Source organism: Trichechus manatus, unplaced genomic scaffold (genome assembly GCF_000243295.1).
Source record: "Trichechus manatus latirostris isolate Lorelei unplaced genomic scaffold, TriManLat1.0 scaffold00014, whole genome shotgun sequence".
Classification (NCBI taxonomy): domain Eukaryota; kingdom Metazoa; phylum Chordata; class Mammalia; order Sirenia; family Trichechidae; genus Trichechus; species Trichechus manatus.
Window position 1 is genome coordinate 151,858 of NW_004443950.1, and position 20,083 is coordinate 171,940.

Below are 20,083 nucleotides of genomic sequence, written 5' to 3' on the forward strand. Positions count from 1 at the left end.
GGGCAGCTCCTGCCCAGAGGCGAGATGAAAAGGTAGAGAGGGCCAAGAGCTGGTTGAATGGACTCGGGAAATCCGGGGTGGAAAGGAGGCGTGTGCTGTCACAGTATAAGGAGAGCAATTAGGGTCACATAACAATGTGTGTATAAATTTTTGTAGGAGAAACTAATTTGAATTGTAAACTTTCACTTAAAGTACAAAAAGAAAAGAAATAGGCAAAGGATTTGAGTAGACATTTCTTCAAAGATGATATACAACTGGCTAATAAGCATATGAAAAGGTGCTCAATACTATTAGGCATTAGGGAAATGCAAGTGAAAACTACAATGGGATATCACTTCACACTCACTAAAAAAACAAAAACAAAAAATGTTGCCCGACACATAATGACCCTAAAGGACACGGCAGGGTTTCCTAGGAGCAGCAGGTAGATTCAAACTGCTGACTTTATGGTTAGCAGCCGTAGCTCTTACTCACTGCACCACCAGTTTTATAGTTTTACCTCTTACAGACAATTCACAATGGCTGTTGCCCTCAAACATAAGGCAGGAGATCCACATTCTTGGGCAATATGCCCACTACAGGAACCAAGTCCTACCCTCCACCACCAGTCAAGCAGAACCCAGAGCTTTCCTGCTGCTTTGCAAATGGCCATTACTTCTGCCATTTGCTTCCTTATTTGTCAGTATAGTGCCAATCTTTACTACTTCAGAGCGAACAGGTTAATGGGTAAAATGTTAAAAAACCTAAATTAACTTTCATTGCTTCAATTTTAAATTTAATTTAAAAGTCTTTAACACAGGCAAGAGACATGCTGAAAATTTAAACTCTTAGGGTCCTTACAGTAGTAAGCTATTTGGGTCAATATCCCATGTCTAGATATGGTTGTGTCAAACCTCATTTGATAAACAGCATTCCAGGGATAGTTAAGACTGCCTGCCAATATTGAAGAACCTTTGGGCTCCAGCCTTTTTATTATATCCAATGCAAATCTTCTGTTCTTTATTTCATTTCCTGTAAGGGACAAGACTTAAGTAGAGATGGAGAACTGGAGCCTATTTTCTGCATATATCTGAATTTTAACCTTATCTTTCCAGGCTCCAGGATCTCAATTCAGTGTTTAAATCCTTTCTATCATCGAACCAGTTTAAGCATGCTCTTCCTTTCTCCAGGACTGTGCTTTCAGTTTGACAGAAGGTATTTTGGGAAGAGAAGCATGCAAAGGTATAAAACAGTCAAACGGCTGCTACCTCTGAAAAAAGGGATGCAGAGGACTCACTTTTGATCTCATCTTGGATCCCCATTTATCTGTGAACTAAAGCGTACAGATCCCTAGGGGCAACATCGTGAACAACCACATGCCCTCACAGAAGTATCCTTGCTGCTACAGTCAATGAGGAGCTAGAAGACAAAATATAGATCTGACTCTGTTCAGGTACCTTTTTATATCCTCACTAACATCCCTTCATTCTTCCCACACTTCAGGGCCTAGAACCCTTATTACCCAAGGAAACACAATAGAATTACTGGTTTCTTGTAACATTTCATCAATACAACTTACTGCCACGTGTGGGCCAGAGTCAACACAGATTACAACTTCTGTCAAGGTGAGAAGGAAATTAGAGACATGGTAGATCCTGACAGGCAGGATTTCCTCTCCCAAAAGTCAGTTAGAGAATTAAATAATTTACATGTAATTAATTTTTGATGAAATTCATCATTTAAAAAATTTATAGGTAAATTTTGATCTATTACCAACAATTACTTTTCAGTCTTGAATTGCCCCTGTAGCTTTGAGAAAATCATCTCTTATCTGACTTTGGTTTCCCTTCTCCACATAGAAGGGAGAGATTTTAGTTAAGATAAAAAATATAGCCATAGTGCAGCCCAGACATTAAATACTATGGAATAAAACAATGTTATGTGCATTTGTAAGGCTCTTTATCTGCAAAGTATTTGTGTCCTATTATCTTTTTTGAGCCTCATAAGATTTGAGGTAGGTAGAAAAATTATTAACCCTGTATTACAAGTAAGGAAAGTGAGAGTTAAAACAAGTCTGATCTCAGGTCACATAGCTACTGAAAGTTCTCAAAGCCAGGCACCTGTCTCCAAGCAGAGGACTCTTTCCACTACCATTGGAGTTTACTTGGCTCTCCATCAAGATGGGCAGGAACTTCTGTTCTAAAACAAAGGGCATAAAAGTGGCCAAGGGATTCCCCCACATTTCTGACATTTCATGGTCCTTGCAATTTTCACCTTTCTGTATTTAAACTCATAGGGCATGGGTGGAAGAGAATCCAGTGACTTATGTCCTAAAACATGGCATGGGCACAACAGGAATACGTCTCTCTGCCCATGGGCAGCAAGCACCAGAATTGTCACTTAATGGTCTTGTTTAAGGACTGGAATCCTATTAATTCTAGCCTCAAGAGGAGAATAAAAAATTTCCCCTTTCTTTCCCATTTTCAAAAGTGCAAAGAAATGAATGCTCGATTTCCTGATATAGGAGATGACTGACTGATAGATGGCCTTGTGAAAGCTGCCAAACTCTTATGCTTAATGCACATATTAGGGCATTGCAGAGTGTTGGCACTAAAGCCACCTTTTGGTCGTGACAGGGCTTGCCAGGGAGGCAGGTCACAGTAGTCACTCAGCAGGAATGCTGGGTAGTCCCTGGATAGATTTCCCCCTACTGGTATCTACATGCCAGGACCTATCCTTTCCTTCAAGGCTAACTGTTAATCTGCTGCTTTTGGTTTTTTATTCATATTGTTATCCTTTTTAAGGTAATGTAACCAGAAGATGACCCTAAGCTACAAGTAGGTTACCAAAGATTTCAGGGGCTCTTAATCCTCCCTTTCCTGGTGCTAGTTTCTTTGTACCTCATCACACAGACCACATAAGCAGGAATGAATTAAATGTAAATTATATGTAGATAGAATTTGACAGGTTTAGATGTGACCATGAGAAGATCTCTGTGGGACAAAACAAAAACAAACTTGTTAGGACTGTTGTTGGTGCAAGTAACGTACCAGGTATGTTTTAAAGAGACAGAGGGACCTTCTTGTCTACAATTATCTCTTTTCTTAGCAAACTGTATTGCTTCAGATTCTGTTTAACTATTAGAGCTTTATTTCTTTGGATTAAATAGCCTCTTTGTTAAAAATGCAAAATAATCCCAGGAAAGGTAACTCATTGGAGGCTATCATCAATCCCTTAGTAAATATTAGGCTATCCTCTATCTCCTTCTTACAACAAGCTGGGGAGGAAAGGGGAGCAGTTTCTGAAATTTGCTTGCATTCTAGTGATGGTCAAGCCTAGGTAAGGACCTGAAGAGAGAAGCTGTAAATGGGAGGGGAGAAGAAAAAAGAACTAAGTGAGGGACACTGAAAGGAGAGGTAGAAGTCCTACTTTACATTCAACTTGCAAAAGGATGTTTTCTTTCCGTCTCCAGATAACAGAATGATGTGCAAACAGAAACCAAAGATAAATATATTTTGGACAGAATAAACAAATGTACAGAAAATGCTTTGTATCAAAGGATTTTTGGCAATTCAGTTAACTGAAGTAACATAGAAACAGTCTGAAACAGGAGATGCCAAGACTCCCATAGTTATGTATTAACTAGGTTATTCATTCCATCTCAATAGCTCATTGAACTCCAAAATTGGTTTAATCGGTATATAAGCTTTCAGTTTACACAAAGTCACCCTACAAGGAAAATCTGCAATAACTGACTCTATCCCAAGTGTGTTACTGACAAGACAAATAGAATAGCTCTCTTGAAAAGTGTGCTTGAAACAGTAACAGGCTCCAGAAACAAGGTAGAATTTTCTTGAAGGGTGGAATGAACAAAGTCCAGAAATGTGATCATAAGGATGGAAAAGCTCCAGGTGTACAGCAAGTTATTTTAAAACATGAAAGAAAAAAAAAAAAACTTTATATTTTAAATGAAGGTGACTCTCTTACAATTTGTAATGATGAAAGTGTTAAAACCATTCCAGTGATTTAATTAATTTAATTGACTACATAAATGTTCCAACTCGTTAAAGCATGTCCACAAGTTAGTAGATGGGAAACTACAGTCTCATAATATTGACAATCATAAATCAGGCTTCTGTCCTGGAAATATAACTTCAAGCTTAAATTATTAACAGAACTTCACTCAGGTGCTGCAAAATCAATTCTTACTTGTCAGGTCCAGCAAGAGAAAAACTGTTACGTTGTCTTTCAAAAGGGGATACTGTATTTCAGCCAGATTGTTGGTTTACTCTTGCAAGTCCCTAAGTCAAAATGACTGCAAGAATCTATTTCAAAACATGCAAAGAAAATAGAAAATCAGATGCTTCATGATCTTACGTTCTTTCACATTTACACTGAACGGCGAGTAGAATCCACATTAATGCTTTAATTTACTCTGAATTGAAATAGGGGAGTGAGATGAGAAGGCAAAGTGTCAAGATGCTGAAAATAAAAATAACAGCAGAGTGAAACAATGAAGCATCAAAGTATAATTATGTGGCCATCTTTAAAGAAGGGACCCTTTGCCAGTGGCATCTTGCATCTCCCAAGCCAGTGACTCTTGCAGCTGGTGATTTTCAGAAAAGAATTGCAATATCTACTCAATTCTATTTAAAGAGCTCTAACTATAAAAGGTAAGATTTCTGCTTTTTGAAGTAGGATTTGGGGGAGGGGAGGGAAAGATATGAATAATTTGGAAAGATGATGAGGTAACTTCGAAAAAAACTCTTGTTGAAAAGCAAGCAATGAAAGCTGTTGAAGAAACATACATGCTTAGATAACAGTTACCTTAGAACAGAGGTCATCAAACTTTTTATATACAGGGCCATCAAAACCAAACCCACTGCCGTTGAGTCGATTTCGACTCATAGTGACCCTAGAGGACAGAGTAGAACTGCCCCATAGGGTTTCCAAGGAGCAGGCTGGTGAATTCAAACTGCCAATCTTTTCATTAGCAGTCAAGCTACCACTACACCACCAGGGCTCCACGTACACGACCAGTAAGTAAATATTTTTGACTTTAAAGGCCATATACTATCACAACTATTCAACTTTGCTGTTGTAGCTACAAAAGCAGTAAACGAATAAGCATGACTGTTTCAATCAAATTTTATTTATGGACACTGAAATTTGAATTTAATATAATTTTTATGTGTCACGAAATATATTTTTTCCAACCATTTACAAATGTAAAAACCATTCTTAGCTTACAAGCTTTACAAAAACACAAAGCAGGCTGGATTTGGCCCACAGACCATAGTTTGCTGGTCCCTGAAATTTCCCCACATAAAAGTCCTATGACCTTTTTGTTATAGAAATTAATTCTCTGGCTGCTACTTGAGTCACCAATGTCTATCTGCACCTAAGAGTTCACGCCAACAACAGGCAGCTACTTTTCTAATTTTACATATAATTTGGCTTTTACAGTCTCCATATTAATAAAAATGAATATTTTGATTAAAATCTAACAACCAACCTTTTCTCTATTATAGTTGTGGTTAAGGGCATGATCTTTGCAATCAGAAAGATCTGGCTCTGAGTTCCAGATCAAGCACCAATTAACAACGAGACCCTGGGCAAGTCTCTGAACCTGTTTTCTTTTCTGTGAAATGGGAATAGTAATAATAGGAATCACCTTGCAGGGCTATTTTAAAGATTATATGAGAACATGCATATAAAGTGTTTAACGGAGAGTATGGCATGTAGTAAGTAATGAACTATTGTTTTTATCCTGGAACAGCACAGAATGATCACACATTTTACTTATCTGAAGGGCTGCTTATTCAAGGTTGGCTTTTATTCTGGGAGAACAAATGAATATGATGCGTTCACTCAAAAATAACAGCAAGATAATAATAATAGCAACCATGAAAGAGACTGGTTCTGAGTACTTTACACATATTATCTCATTTAATCTCATAATCATCCTATCAGGTAGTTACTATAATTATTCCCGATTTAGAGATAAGTAACAGAGAGGTGGAGGCCTGGTGGCACAGTGGTTAGGTGCCTGGTTGCTTACTGAAAGGTCAGCGGTTGGAACCTACCAGCTGCTCCTCAGGAGGAAAATGTGGCAGTCTGCTTCCATAAAGATTTACAGTCCTGTAGGGTTACTATGAGTTGAAATCAACTCAACGGCAACAGGTTTGGTTTTTGGTAACAGAGAGTTTCTGTAACTTGTCCAAAGTCACAAAGCTACTAAATGTTAGAGTCAAGATTGAAACTCAGGAAGTTCTGACACAAGCATTACAATGCTCATCTCTGATAGAGGTAAAACACATTCCAGGATTAAGTCCATATGTCAAATTCTTATTTACCTAATCAATGGCTGCCACTGTAGACGGTCTCATCTCTCTACTTTGGTATCTGGCAACCCCACTATAGGAGTTAATACAGTGGTAAATATATCTCTATAATGACACTCATATGTGTGTAAGTGATTTCACATATGTAAGTGATTTCACTTGAGTCTCTCAACAATTCTGTGGAGATAACAGTCACTGGGTAGATTATACCTCCCCAACACTAAATGTAAAAAAAAAAAAAAAAAAAAGACAAGAGTCTCTCATTTCTTCCTCTGAATTGCATATAATATCTACCTTTTCTCACCATTCTCACAGACAACCCTCTAATCAAAGTTCTCATCTCTTTGTGCCAAGGAATACCACAACAGCCTCTCAGCTATCTCCCTGGCTCCAGGCTCTCCTTTCTTCATCCATCTTTCATGCCCCTGCCAACCACACCTACACATCCTTCATCATGTTGCTTCCCTTCTTAAGAATCTATAGCGATTCCCAAAATGCCCATCACAGCAAGTCCAAAATCCTCTGCCCAGCTTTCAAGGCTTTCTGTGGTCTGGCCCCTCCCTCTCCATCCAGCCACACTTCCCCAAGGCACCCAACATGACCTGCTACAGGGAGGTAGCTCAAGTTTCAGTCTTCCATTCATACCACAGGCATCCCACTTTTGTTCTGTTCTTATGCTTTCACTCCTGTATTGGGATGTCTTTTTTCCTTCTTTCTCACATGTAACCCCTCGTTCAAGATCCACCATCATCTCTTGCCCAGATTGCCCCAGAAATATCCTAACAGATCTCCGTGCTTCTAGTCTTGTCCCACTCTAATTCATCCTTCACAAAACAGCCAAAGTGATCTTGCTAAAAAAAAAAAAAAAAGATGACACTAATTACTTGTAACAGGAATGAAGGAGGCAACAACCTGACAGATCTTATTAAAATGACAATGAAGGACCACCAGGGTTCCAACTCAAGGGAAAAAAAAAACCCATTGCCATCAAGTCGATTCTGACTCAAGAATAGAAAATCTTAATAAATAGCCCTGTATCTTCTACAGAAGTTTAATTCAAAAACTTTTTCACATTCACACACAAGGACAAACCAATAAGTAAACAAAAACCTTTCATACAAAGAGAACTACAAGAAGCCTTCATAGGGGAATTTTATCAAATTTTAGAAATAAGTAATACCAATCCTACACAAACTGTTCTGGAAAATAGAGTAGGAATCACTTCCCCGATCATTTTATGAAACCAGTATTGGCCTAATACCAAAACCAGGCAAAGATATTGCAAGGAGAAAAAATAAATAACAACAACTTACAAACCAATATTCCTCATCCACAGAGATGCAAAAATTCTAAGCAAAATATTATCAAATCAAACCAGCAATATATGAAAATGATAATACAATAGGGTCAAATGGGGATTATCCCAGGAATGCAAGGTTGGTTTAATATTTGAAAATCAATCAATTTAAGTCACCATTTAACAGAAGAAAGGTTAAAAAAACAAATAATCATCTCAAACACTGTATCTGATTAATCTCAACATACACTTATGATTTAAAAAACAACAACAAAACCTCTCTGCAAACTAGGAATAAAAGGAAATTTGCTCAGTCTGATAAAGGGCATCTACAGAAAAACAACTGCTAACATATTTAATGGTGAAACACTGAATGAATGCTTTGTCCCTAAAATCAGAAGCCAGGCAGGGACATCCACTCTTAATACTTTCTATTTAACACTGTATGGGAAGAAAAAAAACAACAACAACATTGTATGGGAGGTCCTAATCAGTTGTAACTAAGGAGCCCTGGTGGCACAAAAGTTTCCACCTGGCCACTCTGTGGTAGAAAGGCCTGGTGATTTGCTCCCGCAATGATAATAGCCATGAAAACCCTATGGTGCAGATCACTTGGGGTCACTATGAGTCAAAATCAACTCGAAAGCACCCAACAACAACAACCAGTAAAATAAAAGCAAGAAAAAGAAAAAATGTAAACGCAGGTTAGAAAGGAAGCAGTAAAATTGTCTTTATTTACAGAATAAATAAAAGATAGTCACTCTGTGAAAACCCTAAATAATCTACAAAAAAATGTCTAGAACTATTATATGAGTTTAGAAAGAACTGCAGGATACAAGGTCAATATAGAAAAATCAATTGTTTTTCTACACACTAGCAACGAACAACTAGAAATCAAAGTTTAAAAAAAGCAATACACAGGACTTCTGGTTTCAGCTCTGACATGTAAAGAGCTTGTAAGCCATCACTCTCATCTTCATAACAATAATGAAAAATGGCTGAGCAAACTGAAAATCAACAATGTTTCTTAGATCCACCAGGGAATTGAGTTCACAGGGCACACTGCCACCCTAAGAACTGGAGAGACAGGAGAATGCAGAGAATCACAGCCAGATCTGTTTACCAAGAGAAGCCTCTGGATCCAGTTAACTGGCAGAAACATGGAAAGGTAATTGACAAATTGCTGGAGGCAGAGTGTGGACTAGCTTGACAACTAAAGCTCCTGAGGGTCTAATCTTAAGGAAGAGCTCAAACTTTTGTGAATTTTACCTTCAGTGGCCCCACAAGGTTCTCATAGTAAATGTTAGAAAAAAAAATTCCCTCATACTTTGGGCAGGAAGAAGGAGAAAGTAACCATCTATCTATCTATCTATCTGCTTTAGCATGTGTGTGTCTATCTCAGTACATATACAGAGAATTTTTATTGCAGGGTCTGTCACAGGAAAAAAAAGTAAATGTTTATCCATAAAGGAATGCTTGAATAAACTGTATAAATTGTGGTACATCGATACTATGAAATATTATGCATCTATTCAAAAGCTCTTCTCCTCAACTCAATTTTCAGGCCAAGCCAACTGGAACTCAAAGAAGCCTGCGTGACAAATCTAAATTATGTTCTTTCCTTCTTTTCTTTTTTAACAACTGGCTGGAAGAAGGTACACCTACTCCTCACTTTCTATCTCATTACCGTATATTTCGCATTTATGACAATAGTAAAAAATCTACTATCTGACTATTTTGTGCATTAATGATGTACGTCTGGCAGTAACAAACGCCAAGGTGTGAGGCGAGAGTAATGCTGGCTGTGATGGTTAAGGTAATGTGTTGGTTTGGTTAGGCCATGATTCTCAGTTTGGCAGTTATGTAATGATATAATCTGGCAGTTATGTAATGATGTAGTCATTCTCTGATTTGTGATCTCATGTGGTCATCCTCCGCTTTTGCATAACACTGATTTTCACGTAACAACCTGGTCTTTAGACCCCAACTATGTTGTTAAGTGAGGAGTGGGTATAGTTGTCAGAGCAGAATTTGGGGCTGAATTTGCTCCTCTTTGGACATATAATGGGTATTCTAAAATTAGATTATGGGCTTCACCCTGGAGCTAGATGGACTGTTAGTGACCTGGGATCATGGGTTAGTCATCACTTGGATGAACTCTGAGGAGACAAAGTGACTGCTAACCTAAATATAAAATATAAAAATTAAATAAGTTATATGAAAGAGTTGACAAAGTATCTTAAATCAGGGTGTTTTACAGGTTTTAAGAGTCAGAAATACACCCTAAAGCCCAGGACCCACCCTCTTCCTGGAACATAGAGTAATCTGAGAAAAGGCACCTTCTAGCCTAGGGAGTATAAGCTGCTTTGCCCCAGGATTCCTGGGTGTCATTCTGCTTGCCATGACATACCAAAAGAGACCTGAGATTTCATTCGTACCCCTAACTCCCCATTCAAAATATTAATTCCTGATATTTCCTGCAGGTAAACACTTCAGATGGAGTGACACGACTATGGCTTTCTATTTTCATTCTCAATTTTAGAAGTCTCTGACCTAGAGTAAACTGGAACTTGTCTGGGCTTGCTAATTAGAAGACTCAGTTCTGCCTCTAAAAATAATTAAGAAGTGCTGTTCTTTGTATACCATGATAACACTACCTGGTCTGGGCTGTTCTTCTAGAATCCCTCCTTCCCTCCCTCCCTCCCTCTCTCCATCCTTCTACCCACCATCCACCCACCCACCCACTTCTCTGATAGGTTCCTTCATTCATTCTGGGAGTAGTGGTACACATTTTAGAGATGGCTGGTCAGGGTTAGAAGTTTAGCCTGAAGCCATAGTATTTCTCTGAGAGATATTAGCACTCTCATTCACTGCTGACAACTGTGCACATTTCTGGAGGGAAACTTAGCGCTAAATCATAAACAGCATTAAAAGCATGCTATACTTCGACCTAGTAATTTCCCTTGTAGGAATCTTTCCTAAGGAAAGAATCAGAGATTCACCAAGAGGATTTATGTATAAGAATAATCAATAGCACACTTCTACTGATCAGTAATTGAAACTGGGAAAACCTAATTATACAATAATAAGATAGTTAAACAAAATTCTGGTAAATCCAAATTATTGACTATAATATAACCAATAAATATTAAATTTTCAAGAAATACTGAATGACATGCAAAAGTACGTACAAATAATGTTAGGTAAAAAAAAGCAATGTAATTACAATTTTGTAAAAGAAAAAGAATTGAGAAGAAGACACATCAAAATGTAAATAAAGAGTGCTTACTTCCCAGTGGTGAGATTATAGGTGATTATTTTTATACTTTTTAACATTTTCCAAATTATCCACAATAACCATGACATAATTAGGTGGGGGTCAATAAATAAATTTCAAAGTTACATCCCTCAAAAAAATTGACACGAGGAGGAAAAAGAGGAAGAAGAGAAAAGAAAAAGTTATTCAGCCTGGACTTAAATCTTTAATTCTGGTCATATTAGTATTTCTAATTTATGTTAGTATAAATGTTTGTTGAATTAAACTATACTAATACTAACGTAGGCAGACTTGGCAAGAAGCACTTCTTTTAATCCTCTAAATTTTGTTGAAAATTTTTCCTTTTAAAACAGGTAAACTCTAAACCTTGACTTTTGTTTACTGCTGTCAAAATCTATGAATGCTAAGCTCCCAGCTGGTTTCCAATTATTCACACTTTCAGCCTACCTTTTCACCTTGATTCAAGCCTATGCTGTGAGGTGAAAAGCTCTTCGAAAACTATCATAGAAAAGCTGTTTTCCAAAAGCTGACCTGCTGTGCTGCGATAATGGTAAGGAACTGTAGCCCGGTAGCACGCTGTCACATTCAACTGCAGGGTCTCCCGACAAAAAAGGACAGACAAGAACATTTCCTCTGTGCTCCCACAATACCTTGCACAAGCCTCTCCCATCTGGAGCAGAGCATCTTACTGAGACGATTTGTCTATGAGTCGACCTCTCCCACTAAACTGTAAGCTCCTTTCATCCTCCTATTTCCAGTTCCAGGCACAGATCTCTCCTCTTTTTCCTTCTCTTCCTTTTCCTCCTCGTGTCAACTTTTTTGAGGGGTATAACTTAAAAATCTATTTATCAACATTTCCCCTCCCTAATTATGTCAATAATACGTGGCTATTATGAATAATTTGAAAAATACAGCTACTCAATAAATGTTTTTGAATTGAACTACACTGTTACCCTTAATCCCAAGATTAAGAATACAATAAACAACCTTGAGCATTAGAAAGAGCAACCAAATAACCCAGGAATTTATATAATTTAGAACTTGACAATAGCAGGAAATTGAATTAGAATTCAGAGAGTGTTTGGGTGTTACTCTGGGCAGATGTGGAAACTGCCTTTCCATCAAGGACTTCTGACACAAGCTGGGAATTGAAACAAGAGCTACATACAAATAAAAAGCAACTTCATTTATTTTCTCTCTCGTTTTCCTTAGAATGAGAAATAATGTTAGCAAGGGACATAAAATACTCCCTAAATACAAGGGATAATTTAAAAACATACTTCAGTTGACATTAGGGTCCATTAAAGGTAGAAGGAAGGTTAAAAAAAAAGAATAGAGGCATATGTAATCACTTCAATGGTGGTCATAGGCTCTAAAAAGGACATACTCCTGTATCTAGCAGATATCAGAAAAGGTTACCCACTAAAAGTTATGCTAATAAGACTGGTATAAAATAGATGAGATTAACCATGTACAGAAGCTTCCATGTATTAAAGAAAGGAATGAATAACTTTTTCAAACTCTCCCTGTGAGATGCCAACCTAAAATGTAACTAAGATGTAAGATAGCCTAAAATTTAGTGCCCAGGGCCACCAGGATGACTGCACAGGTTGTACACTGTACAACTCCAGTCCACTGTATGCCATTCATACAGTGATGCCCCCTTGGAGCTTATACAGTTGTGAACAACCTGCACAACTGTATGCGGCAGCCCTGGATTTAACTAACATATCTGAGTGATGTTATAAAGCAGAGGCAGAGTGGCCCACATGGGCTCCAGGACAAGGTTTCTCAACAGTGATACTATTGACATCGTGGGCTGGGTAATTCTTTGTCGTGGGGAGCTGTCCTGTGCACTGAACGAAGAAAAGTAACATCTCTGGTCTCTATCCACTAGATGCCAGTAACACCCTTCCAGTTGTGGAACCAAACTCGTTGCCGTGTCAAGCATAGCAACTCTAGAGGACAGAGGAGAACTGCCCCATAAGGTTTCCAAGGCTGTGATCCTTATAGAAGCAGACTGCCACATCTTTCTCCCTCAGAGTGGCTGGTGGGTTCAAACTACCAACCTTTTGGTGAGCAGACGAGCTTCCAGTTGTAACAACCAATAATGTCTCCAGACATTGCCAAATATTCCCTGGTGGGGGTGGAATTGCCTCTTGTTGAGAATCACTGGTCTAGAGGAACAAAGAACTAGGTAGTGTTTGTCTAGTTCTGCTGAAGAGAGAGAAGATACTGCATCTCGCATATGTGAGAAAGGAGTGTAGTCTACATCAGATCGGGAAAAATTCTCTAGGCAATCTCAGAAGGAAATACCCCCATAGATGTATTCAATTCCCTTTACTGTAATTCCGCTTATCAAGCAATGTTCCAATTACCAATTAAATGTCTTGAGTACATTAATACCAGGAAGGTATACTTAAGAGTAAATATGTGTAATCTGACCTCCAGATAGATATGCCCTTTCACTGTAAATTAATAAATTGGTCTCTGGTTAACAAATTGGTGTGAACAAGTTTCAAGGTATGAGTTTCTAGCTTTGCAGAGTGGAAGACCCTAGACCCATAAAGATGCCACCAAGGTACAGCTACACCAAAAGGCTCTTTGCCATCAGTAAACCAGCCAGTCCCTCCATTAGTCTCCATTATCTCTAATGCATGGTAAATATGAAAGTTAAGGAGAGAGAGAGATATATTTGGGCACGAGCAGATAAAGATGCATAGAAACAGATTCGAGATGTAGGTTACTATGCTGTTTTAATCATAACTTGCTGATGCTCTCAACACTGTAAGTTACCACTGCCCTTTAAAAGTCGGATTTGTTCTTTAATTATAAACAGCTCTTTAACTGCTCTTCTCAAACTTTTAGTTACCTCAGAGCGAGTGCAAGGCTGATAAAGGGGAATCGCAGTAATTTGGTGACATACTTCCTGGCTCTGGAACTTCTTGGTTTTCCCAGATTGACTAAATAAATTGAACATTTGGATTTGCTAAGTATGCAATTTCTATTTGTGGTAGGGTTTAGGAAGGAATATATTATATACAGATTATTTGTTCTGTTTAAAAGAAACAGGTACTTAGCAAAGTTGGCACCCTAACATTTATAGGTTAAAAAAATCCCAGTGCAATAAGGGTATTTGTGCTTACAAGCTACATGCGTAGGTATTTAAGAGTGAAGTGTCATGATATTTGCCACGCACTTTCAAATGGTTCAGAAAAAAGTCTATGAAAACACAGAGAAAGAAATAAAATAAATGATGCAAAATATTAACAACTGGTGAAATTTAGGTGAAGAGTATCTGATTATTCATTATACTAGTCTTTTCAATTTTTCTGTAGGTTTGAAATTTTTCAAAAGAAAAGACTGAAGGTGGAAAACACCTCCTGAAAAGACCTTCCAAGACAAGAATATGAACTTTAAATATTTGTACATATTTCAAAAAGAAGTTTTAAAAAATGCAATGACATATAACAGTCCACAGGTTATTGTCAACACTGAAATTGGACCACATAAGAAGAAACAGATGGAAAAACAATTGGTATGATTGATAATTTAACCATGTGTTAAGATTAAATTTCTACAAGTATAATAAAAAATAAAATAGATCCTTAAGTAAAATAAACTAAACCAAAATCCTCCCATAATATTTTCCACATTGAAGAGTAGAGATAAAAATATATAGATTAATACTTATATAATCTTGGTTGGGGAAAGACTTTTTATGTAAGAGAGAAATTATAAAGAAAACTACAGATTTTCCTACATCAACATTTAAAACTTCTCTGTATCAAGAACAAAATAAAACATAAAACATGACAAAAATTAAAACGTAAATGAACAGAAAATATTTATAAAATAAACGTCAATGGTTCAAGATCTTCAAATATAAAAAGCTTTTATAAATCAGATAACAAAATCAATATCCCAATAGAAAAGTGGACAAAGGACTGGAATAGGTAATTCACACACAAACACACTCCCTTCACACACACAAAAGTGTAGCCAATAAACATATGAAAAATACTTAATCTCATTAATCAAATAAATGGAAATAAAAACAAGATGGCATTTATGTACCTGATTGATAAACATTTATAAAAATGATAATACATAGAATATATATTGTTGATGACCATATAGATAAGTGAATATTCTCAGACATCACTGATATAAACTGGTGCAACCTCTTTGGAAGACAACTTAGCAATAAACTCTTATAATATGCACATATTTTCAACAAACCAATTCTACTTTCTGAAAAATTTCCTTAGGAAATTACCATGGATCTACACAAAGATTTAACTAAAAGAATATTCATCTCAATGTAATTTATAATAATGAAAAATTGGAACAACCTTATACGTTAGCTGGTTGAAATATTACGGTACCTTCAAATGATATAGTGTCATGCAATCATTAAAAATTATAGAGAACGTGGAAAGTAGCCATATTAATGATAGGAAAAAAATGTTCAATGACATGGAAAAATGTTCGGGATGGATAAGAGACTGGGTCTGGAGTTGGACACAGTGGGTTCAAATTCTAGATCAACCATTAATTAGCTGTGATAGTAGGTGAGTTATTAACCCTCTTTATCTCTCAGTTTCTTAATCTGTAAAAAATGTAACTCCTATAAAATAATGGATCTAGGTAACGATCATCAATAGTTACTTAAACCATTAAGAGAAAGGTTTCTTGGTAACTTTACAATGGATATGTAATGGATTGATAGGACACCACCTATCAAGCCTATGAAGTATTCTTACCTTTCCAAATTAGACCTGAATCTACCCTAGCATCTAGATCTCACCATCAGCTCACTGGAAATATGGGGATTTAATTCCATTAAAATGAGGTTCAAAGACAATCAAACAAGCTGGGGCAGGTATAGACTAAAAACCAAACCAAACCTGTTGCCATCAGTTGATTCTGACTCATAGCGACCCTACAGGACACAGTAGAACTGCCCCATAAGGTTTCAAAGGAGCGGCTGGTGGATTTGAACTGCCAACCTTTTAGTTAGCAGCCTGATCTCTTAACCACTGTGCCACCAGGGCCCCAGGTATAGACTAGGAAGGGGCAAATGGAAATTTTTATCTTAATTTAGGTGTTGGTAAACATATAAAGAATCATCAAGATATGCTCTTGAAATCAGTGTCCTACATACTTCGTTGTATGTATGTGATATCTTGATTTTTAAAAATGGACAGAAAAAGCTCCTGCTGATTTTTTACCATTGTCTAGTGGCAGGAAGAAACGTGGATGTGGTTAGGGAGCTAAGGGTGATGCCAAGAGAAAGAAGTAGTGTATGGCACCCGGCTGCTACCTGTAGGCCTTGTTCCCCAATGAACCCTCCCTGATGGGAGAGGTAGGGGTAGGGAGACTGCAGGGCCTGGGCTAAGGGAACTAGAGTACTCATTAGGAAAATCTCATGAAGTGGGGGTTCACAAGGATTTCTACACCACTAGTAAACTAAGACTATTGGCTATATCGTAAAAAATGGGCTTTAAGTTCACTTAAAGGATTTCAACAAGCCACCTTGTCCATGCACCTGGACAACTTGGTAATGTAAATTTAGAAACTAGCAGTTAAGCTAAGGCTATGTTTACAGCTGGATACTTGGAAAAGTAGGCTACATAAAGATTAGAACTTTGAGAATTGATGGAATTTGCTCTGAAATGCTAGAAGACTGTTTTGGGAATTGGGTTAATTATAGGAGACTGTTATAAGGTCTTTCTCCCACTCAACCCAACTCCTCATCCCCACCTCCACTCCCACCCTAGGAAATGATCTGGACTGGCCAGTAGAGACTGAGAAATAAGCATTTTCAGCGTCCATCTCCCCAACATTAGTGGTCTATCAGAGGATATCAAGGAAATAAGTGTTATTTTGATGTCTATGCATGGTATACATTCCTTCTGAGCTCTGATAATCCCAGTGACACAAATAGAAGTCAGAGGTTACAGTCAATCCTGTGATACTTTAAGTTTAACCTTCACATCTACTTTGAGAGAATAATTTCTTGTAATGCTATACTTGTCTAGTATATTTCAGACTCAAATTTAAGACTAAGGCAAATATAGAAAGTTTTTCTCCAAAGAGTAGAAAAGAAATTAAATTTCACTCTCATGAGTAGATTCAAGTGGTTGGAGATTTAGGTTCTATCTTCTTTAGATGGGAGGGTCACCCAGAAGTTAGGAAAATTAAGGGCTATCGATAAAAAAGATGGATGGCTATGTAGAACCTTATTAAATTCTTTGAAATGCTGGTAAAGGAAGAATTTAATATGCTCTCTTGATGCAAGTGGCAACAAGCTAGTTTGTTTTCCAAAATTTTTCCCTAGTGGGTAAAGAGCAAAATTCCCAAGTTTAACCATTGCACACAGACAAATCAGTCAAACTGAAGTTAAGATCATTTCTTCTCTTTCTGCCTTAGGTAACATGCTAGTGGATACATAAGGGAATTACTAAAAGGCCAAGGATAAATAAATCAGTGCCTGAGAAGTTGCTGATCTAGCTTAAAGAAGGAAAGAAGTCCAGCTCAGTGGGGCAATTTTTTTTAAAGCCAAAATACTAACCACTGATAGTTATACCTCATAACAATCTGATATAGGATGTGCCTGGTGAGAATATGGCCCCAAAACATAACCTAATTTTCAAAATTCAACATGGCAGCTGGCTGGTTCAAATAGATACTGTACACTTCTAGCACTTACCTGAATGACTAGTTTGCCTTAATTTAAGGCTCCTAGCTATATTCATTGAGGACTAAGGTGTGCCAAACGCAAGCCATGGTATTTTCAATCGCCTCATATGCATGCAAAGCTGGACAATGCATACAGAAGACCGAAGAATTGATGCCTTTGAATTATGGTGTTGGCAAAGAATATTGAATATACCATGGGCTGCCAGAAGAACGAATAAATCTGTCTTGGAAGAAGTACAGCCAGAATGCTCCTCAGGAGCAAGGACGGTGAGACTTTGTTAAGGACGGTGAGACTTTGTCTCACATGCTTTGGACAATGTCTTAGTTATCTAGTGCTGCTATAACAGAAATACCACAAGTGGATGGCTTTAACAAAGAGAAATTTATTTCTTCACAGTAAAGCAGGCTAGAAGTCCAAACTCAGGGCGTCAGCCCCAGGGGAAGGCTTTCTTTCTCTGTTGGCCTTCTCATCAATCTTTCCCTGGACTAAAAGATTTTCCATGCAGGAACCCCAGGTCCAAAGGATGCACTCTGATCCAGGCACTGCTTTCTTGGTGGTATGCGGTCCCCAACTCTCTGCTTGTTTCCCTTTCCTTTTATTTCTTGTAAGATAAAAGGTGGTGCAAGCCATATCCCAGGGAAACTCCCACTACATTGGATCAGGGATGTGACCTTAATAAGGGCGTTATGATCTCACTCTAATCCTTTTTAACATAAAATTACAATCACAAAATGGAGGACAACCACACAATACTGGGAATCATGGCCCAGCCAAATTGATACACAGTTTTTGCGGGACATAATTCAATCCATGACAGACATGTTATTAGGAGGGACAAGTCTGTAGAGAAGGACATCATGCTTGGTAAAGTAGAGGGTCAGCGAAAATGAGGAAGACCCTCAACAAGATGGACTGCCACAGTGACTGCAATCAATTTGTCAGTCAATGGATAAGTCTATGGAATGCAGGTGAAAGAAACTAATCTCTCAGATCTATGTTATATGGCCCAACATAAAAATACCACAGTGTACATAACTGGCTGATGGAGAAATTTCATTAGTTCATCTTAATTTAACTCATCTTTAGAGTGAATAATTGTTCTCTTTGTTCTTGCTCTCCAGTATCCCACATCCTAGCCCCATATGAGCACTCAAAGAAATAGTATTTTTTCTTTAAAAAGGAGATATTTCTTCTTTAGGAAAAAACAAAATTATTGAGCACCTACTGTGTGTCAAGCAGTATTCTAAGCAAATATAATCTTATTCAATCCTTAAAACAGCCCTATAAGGTAAGTGCTACTAATATCCCCATTTTATATATGAGGGCACTGAGGCATCAGGAGGTTAAGAAAGTTTCCCATAATCACAAAGCTAATAAGTAGCAGTCTGGGATTTGAACCCAGGCAGTGTGACTCTAGAGCCTGTGCTCTTATCTACTACTCTCAAGCTTGCAGAGCATAGAGCAACTTCTTCAGTTGGTGGGTTCAATTCTTGGTGTTAGCATTTACCAGCTGTATGAGTCTTAGACAAATTACTGAAGGTCTCTGAGCCACACTTTCCTCATCTATAAAAAATGGGTCTACTTAACAATAGCCTTTTTTATAGAATTTTTTGGGAAAATTAGATGAGATCATACACGCAGACCATCTGACACACAATAGACATTTGACAAGAGTTAGCACCACCCTTCCTCCCGTTATTCCTCTTCTTTTCATGCATGCTACCACAAGCTCACAACTCACTCCAACTTCACTGAAAATCAGGGACCCAACATAGCTCCAGGGGGAGAAGAGAAAACAATTGTACGAAAATGGGTACTACTGCTGCCGATCTCTTAGACTGGCATCTGGATATGTGCTAAATCCTTAAACAGGAAGGAGTTAATTTCAGCCCCTAAACTGGCCTCAGTGTGCTTGCATAACAAAACCTCCAGGTGTGCAGGCTTTGGTTCCAAAGCCATACTGATCCCCCAGCTCCTTTCCAGACCAATGGAACAAGAAAACTTACCCAATGCTCTGACAATTCTCATCAGGACTTCCCCAACTTTCATTCTGGTCTCTGGCGTGTGCTTATCTTTACTGCTGTCATACTGAGCCAAAAGGCCAAGCAAGATTTTCTCAGGGTAAGCATCTGACAGCAGTACAACCCCTGGGGTTGAAAACAAAAACAAGGGACTCATTACTGTTTAGGATTGAAAGCAGATGAACTCATACAGTCTGTTAGGGGTGAACACAGAAACACTGAAACCCACCTCTGTAATTGTACCAGCAAGGGCTGCCCTTTATTCAGAAAGACAACAGAGTGAGTAGAAAGAACATGGGTCTGGGAGTTTGAGTCCTGGATCCTTCTAGTCCCAGCTCTACATGATCTCTAAGGTTACGTCTAGCACCAACATTCTATGATCTATGGATATGGACTCTTCAAGCAAAAGCTAGATGATTATATATCATGGCAGGAATTCACACAGCAGTGGGAAAAGAC

At 37.9% G+C, this 20,083-nt stretch overlaps 1 protein-coding gene across 2 annotated transcripts in view; it reads right to left on the reverse strand.

The window, feature by feature from the left end:
• TANGO6 (transport and golgi organization 6 homolog) overlaps nucleotides 1-20,083 on the reverse strand; it is a 176,545-nt gene that overhangs the window by 58,361 nt on the left and 98,101 nt on the right. For both annotated transcript variants that reach the window (XM_004371450.2, XM_023726793.1), the window contains exon 15: nucleotides 19,610-19,750. In XM_004371450.2, coding sequence (XP_004371507.1) covers nucleotides 19,610-19,750 — 141 coding nt within the window. The remainder of the gene's footprint in view (nucleotides 1-19,609; nucleotides 19,751-20,083) is intronic.